The sequence below is a fragment of the Tribolium madens genome, unplaced genomic scaffold (genome assembly GCF_015345945.1).
Source record: "Tribolium madens isolate multiple individuals breed KSU strain unplaced genomic scaffold, Tmad_KSU_1.1 Scaffold_11;HRSCAF=98;Tcas5.2_LG3b, whole genome shotgun sequence".
Taxonomy (NCBI): domain Eukaryota; kingdom Metazoa; phylum Arthropoda; class Insecta; order Coleoptera; family Tenebrionidae; genus Tribolium; species Tribolium madens.
In genome coordinates this window covers 3,789,374-3,797,080 of record NW_025400975.1, presented here as the reverse complement: position 1 = coordinate 3,797,080, position 7,707 = coordinate 3,789,374, and the positions used below count along the sequence as shown (strand labels likewise).

The window sequence follows — 7,707 nt, the reverse complement described above, 5'->3', positions numbered from 1 at the left end:
CGTATTTTATGATTGTGATTTTTTTGTAATCTCGGACTCACTGGCATAATTGGGGCTGATGTCGACGATGGAGGCCAGGGGCCCTGTCGAGACCGAGCCATTCATGGCCACGGCGGCACTAAGCCAGACCACTGCCCACGTGTAATCGCATCCAGAAAACGCCAATCCCAGCATGCAAACCCCTTGCCCTATCGTGCCTGAAACAGAGCTTTTGTTAACTTGATGAATTCGAAGCGGGATTTCTGACGACAAAGTTCAAGTGCCACCCGGAGGCTTTTTGTGGTTTGGATGGAGTCGGAGTATTATCTAAAACGATGAATAGTGGTGCTTAAAAATTGAGAGGAAGCGGTGGCAGCTTGTCATAAATGTCTAATTTGCGCTTATTTGAACTTGCTGATGCTGGGTGATTGAGGAAAATAATGGAAGACATTTTGCTCTAGTTGCACTTAAGGAAAAGTGGGATTTGAGGATTTATGGCGCGATCAGGGTGATGGTTGTACTGACGATTCGAGTTTTTGCTTTATTATTTCCTGTCACAAATGTGTTTTGTGGCTATCCGTTATTTATTGCGACGTGAAGAGGTTTATTTTCTAAGTCGTGAAACATAAAGTTTTATACACTGGGCTCCAAAATTAACTGGACATCTAAAATTTTGAGATTTTTTGCGTTATTTTTGTTATTTTTTGACGGATTTCGAATATTTGTTCGGATCAAAGAACAAACTTTCCAGAACATTGTAATTTAATTCAATAACATTTCTAGTTTTGTCTTGTAAATGATGTTTTACCTCAAAGACGAGAGCACTGTTTTTTTATTTTTTTATACTAAGCTGAAGTGTGCAACAGAGACAAAATTAAGTTTTTAACTATTTCAGATTATTGCCCGTTCTTTTCTGAATGAGGACTAATTTGGTGCCCCAGAGATACAAAGCACTAAAAAAGACGTTGCTGTTCTAATATTACTAAATATTCGTTCAGAAAGTAGGCTACATAAAAGGATAGTTAAACCAAAAATTATTGATTATGTCACCAAAAGAGCACAATTACATCTTTGAACACAAAAATCTGAAAAACTTGGAATTTTAAAAGGCTTTAGCAAGTAAAACGGTTAATTGTTTGAAGCTTCCATTTCGCCTATTTTGCCTATTTAGTACGAACATTCATTGAAATCGGAAATGTAAAGCCTTTTTGAAGGTTTACATCTCTCATGTCTCAAGAATTAAAATTATGCAAACTGTGGTACATAATTCAGAAAAGAATGGGCAATAATCTGAAAACAGTAAAAATTTAAGTTTGTCTCTGTCGCACACCACAGCTCAATATAAAAATAAGTAAGAAAACAGTGCCTTCGTCTTTTGAGTATCACATTTAGAAGATAAATTTAGAAATGTTATTGCATTAAATTACAATAATTTATAAAGTTTTTTCTTTAAACCAAACAAAAATTCGTCGAAATCCGACAAAAAATTAACAAAAACATTGCAATGTGAAAAATCGCAAAATTATAATTGTCCGGTTATTTTTGGCTGTCAGTGTAGTTAAAAAATACAATTTTTTCAACTTTTTTTCAGGTTTTCAGGTTTGAAACTCGTACATTATATGAATTCATTCGGATTATTCAGCACTTTTATGTTTACAGTTTTTTCAAATGTGTTTATGCATGTTTTTAATTTTTCAGGTTTCTAAATTCGAACTTTTAAGTAATTAAATTTTACTTCTACTATTTGAAATCTGAGGTTTTCAAACTTTTCAGTTTTTTACTTTGTTGTTTTTTCAGTTTTCGTTTTAGGTTTTTTAGTTTTTTTAGCTTTTTCAGGTTTTTCAAAATTTGGCACAAATAAGTTTACAAGTTGAGATTTATCTACTTTATAGCTTTATTAAATTAAATTTGTATTCCGAAATCGATTTGTGATAATTTTTCGGTTTTTCAGCTTGGTTAAAACATGTAACTATCTTTTATGTGTAAACTTAGTTGAAGTTTAGAACTTTCTTTACACAGTATTTAAACAAGAAATTGGAAACCGTAGATTTTAATCAACTTTTGGTAGCTAAATATTGATAGCAACAATTTTATTAAATCTTACAAGAAAAGAAAGAAAGAAGCTTTATTTTTATGATTTATAGTATGAGTTTTTTCTATCATAAATAAATCTGCTTTTGTAACAAAAAACAAAAGTTCTTCCGTCAACATTAGATAAATATTTCTCATTTATCTGGAAATTTCTGTTCAAAATAATATCTCGCAATTTCTCACACAAACCATCTTATTCTCTCCACATAAATAGTCACACTTTTATCATTTTCTCAGCCTTGTGCATTCACTTGAGCAAACATTTCATTCACAATCATTAACCCAAATCGTAGATAAACACGATTCTGGTGTGAACTCAACCGTATAAACCTCCCTCGCAATTCGTGTTAAAAATTTTATTACATCTTTGTGTTACAAGATTCTTAAGTTGTAGTTCTTTGACGCGATTTTTAACTTACATCCTGCCGTTGCCAACTTCCGTACATTTGTCCTGCTCATCCTGTTCGTCCTGAGCAAGTAATCGCCTAACAAGGCGGAGATGTAAGCCCAGGTGGTTCGCAACACGTGACCTAAGCCCGATAGGAAGCCCGTCTGGAAAAGAAAGCGTGTCAAGGGCGGGATTAACTCTTCCAGATGGGATGGGATATTACCAAGGAACAATTTTAAAATAATAATCAAAGGGAAAGGTAAATTAAAGSCAATTTKCTGGGGGATTTGAGTGAGATTTGGTGCGGAAACGCACCCTCTAGCTGTATTTGTGTAAATGATGTATTTATTTTATGATAATTAATTTTGTATTCAGCGACTTGCTTTCTGAGTTTTTTTTTAAATTACAAACAAATCTTTGTTCCAATTAACGTTTTATCGATCTTGTTAAACCTTGAACTCTAATGTTAACCGATTTTATTAGCAAGAAACATGCACATTAAATCAATAAATAATCTCACCGCTTGAATGCTCCAGCCATGAATAAACTTAAAATAAGAGGGTGTGTGTGTCATCAGCGTAAAAAATCCCCAAAGACCGCCCCATTGAGCTAAAACATTCATCCAAACTGGGACCGAGAGCAATAAATCCTTCCAGGGAACAGGCGCCTACATTTCATTTTTTTTACATAAATTTTTAATGGGTTTTAATTTTACTTTATGTTTTGTGTAAGTTTGCCCCAAACTGTTCAAAATGTATTCTTTCTCTTGTTCGGAAATTCGGGGGTGTTTGGCTGGGCTATCATAGACCAAAAACCACCAAGCGATAAACCAAACTGTACCAGCCAGCCCCGACGTGTAAAACACCCATTCCCACCCCCAGCGATGGATGATAAAGCCGCACACGGGGTAGGTTAACGCCGCCCCCATGGAACTCCCTTCAAAGAGGAAAAAATTATTTAACCATTTAGCTATTTAGGTAATTTACCTAAATAAGCAGTCACAAATTTGCTTCGCTCGTTGGGAGGTATCCATCTAGCAGTCATGTTGTGCATCGCTGGCCATGCAAAACCCTAGAAAAACTCTTTTCACAGGAAATCTATTAACGTAAACAATATTTTCCGGAAAATTTTCAGCATGTTGGAATGAAACTTTTGTTCGAGTCTATTGTACGGATTTTCATCATTTAACTTTGTTTACCTCTAAATAATTGTTAAAGATTATTTTTTCGTTGCTTTGTTAACACGATTGAAAAAAGTATTATTAGAAATGCCACTTCAGCAAACAGTACAGATAAGAGAAGTAAACATACAGGGCTGTTCCAGCGAATAAAAAAAAATCCATTAGTGATCTTTGAATGGTAAAATAAAAAAAAAATGTGTAGGACATTGATAGATACTAATCTAGTGCATCACCTAAAATTATTTTCAACCATACAGCATGTCCCAAAAATAAGTTACGATACAAACTTGTGTTTTTTTAAATGAAACACCGTATGTTTTTTGGCATTTTTGGATTAAAACATTAAAACAATGTTTTTACGCTAAACTTTTATTAGTCGATTTTGCTTAGTTTTAGAAATAAGACGTTTTTTTTGACGAAAACATCCACTTTTTAAAAATTTATTACACAAAAACTAAGACAGCTAGAACAATTTTTCTCTTACTTCCGCAAAGTAGAAAGTACATAATTTAAAACTGTAGCAATTTTTTAGTGTTTTGCATTTGTAAAAATTATATTTAATAATATATAATATTCATATTTATAATATATAATATAATTTGATAATTTAATAATCTTTTAAATGCGAAAACAACAAATAGGGTGTTCCATTTAATTTTTTAAGTTATTGAACTTTTAGCAAACGCCTTAATTTTTTATTTTTACAAATGCAACACATTAAAAAAATGTTGCAAGCTTATAGTTTGTACCTTCTTCTTTTCGGTAATAAAAAAATATTTCTAGATGTCTTAGTTTTTGTGTAACACATTTTTAAGAAGTGCATGTTTTTGTCAAAAAAACAGTCTTATTTTTAAAACTAAGCAAAATCGACCAATAAAAGTTTAGGTTAAAAACACTGTCATAAAAATCTACATCTAAAAACGCTAAGAAACACATGTTTCATTTAAAAAAAAACACAAAATAATTTAAGGCGAAAGACTAGATTAGTATCTACCAATGTCATAAATATTTTTTTTTAATTTAACCATTTAAAAGGTCACTAATGGACTTTTTCAACTCGCTGAGACACCTCTATTTCTATATTTTTAGATGAATTTTGACCTGTAACATACAAATTTTTGTTAATTTTACTAGATTTTGAAAATCTATTATCCAAATTGTTGTTGGCATAAATTACGCCTTTTAAACTTTTTAATTTTTTGTAAAATTGGGTTTTTATTTGGTATTTTTACCACTATTTTTGGTGTTACAATCTTCCTATCTTACTGATATTAAATATTTTAATTTTTATTATTTTATTTATTTTCAGAAAGGACAGTTTTACATAAAATACTTACAGCAATCATTCCTTGAAACATTCGAAGTGCTAGGAGGTAGTGGTGGCCCATGTAAGCGGCCATRGGTACAAAAAAGCACCCAAGGACTGCAATGAAATTCGACAATCCGAAAACTATTTTCGTCCCATATTTGGAACCCAAGATACCACCAGGGATCTGAGTGACCCAATGGAGCCAGAAATAACCACCCAAAATGGCCGATTGCTGCTTCTCATTCCAGGGGAATAGGAGGGACGTGGGGGCGACTTGAGTGACATTAAACTAAAAAATATATCAAAATAAAAAACTGCTTTTTGAGATTTTTTGTTTTTTTTTTTAAATTTCTTATTTTTTCTTTTTTTACTCACTTCATTTTCGGTCAAATTTGTTTGTTTTGAAAAATGGTTTTCAAAAATTTCAGTTACATTCTCCACCAAGCATTCACTTGTTAAAGTGTGATTAGTGGTGGTTCTAGTTTTGACCATTGATACAATGGCTATGTTTAAGTTAGTCCTTAACATATAATTAACAGCAAAACCAAAAAAAGTCAAATACCACAAAACATCTCTTGCCGTACAACATTCTCTCGTGCCTGGCAAAAAATAAATTTTTATTTATGTTAGAATTGATTTTTCACGAACCATTTGAAGCTTTCCCCATTTTTTTTTATCACAAGTCACTTAAAATTCAGTTTCATCTAGATTTCGCCCCAAACGCACGAGCCGTTACAACAAATAAAACAAGAGAAAAGAAATATCACTCTTATCACCTAATCACATTGTTTGTGAATGTTTCATTGTTATAATTGTTATAAATAATACTCTGAACGCATCAGAAGATGTGCAAACAAACACTCGCGCCTTGAAAAAAGTCACCTTGTTTTCTGCTACGAGGGGTGGATTAATGCAGAATCCGAGTCATAGGTGGCGACGGCAGTCCGGGGGTGGATTTACAGACGGCGATCTGTGCGTGACTCGAGTGCCGAAAGATGGTGCAAGGGTTATCTCAAACACTGTGATTATTTCTTATCTTTATTGGGGTAGATAGCTGCCGGTTTGGGGTTGTTAAATTTTGATGAGTTGCTCTGTTCGGACAGCCAGAAGTAATTTTTTTATCAGTGTGCAAATAAAAGTTTATTCTTGAACACATGTAGCAAAAATTATGCTTTGAGATGCGGTTTTGGAGTCATCAAATTTTGCTTCATTATTAGAGGCTTGCCGAATAAATTTATTGTACTATCTAATCGTGTCTATTTATGATTATGTTTAATTTTGGAATAAAATTGTAAGTCTTATAGCAAACAATGTTCTACGTTATCATCAATAATTACATTTATTACCTGAAAGTAGATCAAATGAAATAAATAAGTTATTTGTGTGAAACACCGAAAAATAGGACTACTCGTAACTAGACTAGAAACTAAGATCAAATTTTCGTCAAAATTTAAAAATGTTTTGTCAAAATTACCGGGAGTTCGCCACCGAGTATAACTCAAACTATCAGATTTTGTCAACATGTGAAATCTTAAGTTTGATATTTTCTTTTWCATTATGTGCGAGCTATAAGTTTCTATGTTATTTTACGAAAAATTTATCAAGATTTTTGAAGATTTTGTTTGATTATGAAGCAAAACTTTTCTAAACAATTCTTTTTGTGCTCACAGTCAGTAAATAAAGCAATAAACACAACAATAAGACGTGAGCAACTTTAAATTTTAGTTGTGCAATAAAGGCCCGAATTGAACTTGTCTCCGAACTTTTCAGGAAGTAATAATATAGACTGACTGCAGCATCACATGATGTAAAATTCTTCCAAGTTTTATATCGAAGCACAAACTAAACACTCAAATACTCTATTTTTACTGTAACGTATCGGAAAGAGAATGATAAATCGGTCAATTATTGCATACTATCGTATTCACGACGGTAGTCTTGTGCGTCATCAAAATCATTTTTCCATTACCAGTACAAAAGTGAAATAAAAAATTCCACCACAATGCAAATTGAAGCAATTAAAGGGTCTCTAAAGATGGTAGTTTTGAACATAACTTACATACAGGTTAAATAAAAAGTATAGACTCACGCAGTTTTTTTTAAATCTTTTTTCCAGAAAATATTGATTAATAAAAATTAAAGTGGTATAGAAAGTGTGATCGTGTTTTAAGAATAAAATTCTGTTTTGTTTTGATACATACGATTTTTTTTGTCAAAATGGCAACTATTGTAAAAAATTTTTTGACGAAAATTGAATATAATGTAGATAGCTGTAAATTTTAGCTGCAAGAATTTATGAAAATTTTTTTGCAGAACTCAAAAATAAAGAAATATCTCAAAAAAATATTCTTAACAAAACGTCGCATTTTTATAGTACCTTATGATTCATCAATTAGTTTTTTCAAAAAATTAATAGCTTAAGCAAACAAAGATTGGTTCCATTTTTTTTTTATTCACCCTGTATGTACAATCAGCGTAGAAAAGACTGTCTTCATAATAAAGCGCGCGAACCCTTAGAGGCTGAACCCATAAACCACAACAATAAATCTTTTCCATTTAAACTTTATTTCTTATTCAACAGTATATTTATTTTGAAGTGAAGCTCAGTTACAGATTTTACGTTTATTTGAGTAAATAACAAATTATTTTAAAAAATTCACAACTTTATACTGTGACTAAAAATTAAATTAAAAAATAATTATTACTGATGTTTAATTAGCTATTTATTTATAAAAATAACATGTAAGTGTCGTTTTAAAT

The 7,707-nt window shown here is 31.7% G+C and overlaps 1 protein-coding gene across 1 annotated transcript in view; it reads right to left on the bottom strand.

Moving 5' to 3' along the window:
• The window catches only part of LOC123003600 (sialin), a 7,676-nt gene extending 1,943 nt beyond the window's left edge, over window positions 1-5,733 (bottom strand). The window contains exons 1-8 of the mRNA XM_044396467.1: window positions 5,596-5,733; window positions 5,323-5,546; window positions 4,976-5,236; window positions 3,445-3,529; window positions 3,174-3,394; window positions 2,979-3,125; window positions 2,490-2,622; window positions 42-197 (exon numbers count right to left, since the gene is read on the bottom strand). Of these exons, the coding sequence (XP_044252402.1) occupies window positions 42-197; window positions 2,490-2,622; window positions 2,979-3,125; window positions 3,174-3,394; window positions 3,445-3,529; window positions 4,976-5,236; window positions 5,323-5,546; window positions 5,596-5,614 (1,246 nt within the window). The 5' untranslated portion in view covers window positions 5,615-5,733. The remainder of the gene's footprint in view (window positions 1-41; window positions 198-2,489; window positions 2,623-2,978; window positions 3,126-3,173; window positions 3,395-3,444; window positions 3,530-4,975; window positions 5,237-5,322; window positions 5,547-5,595) is intronic.
• Between the last annotated feature and the right edge of the window lie 1,974 nt (window positions 5,734-7,707).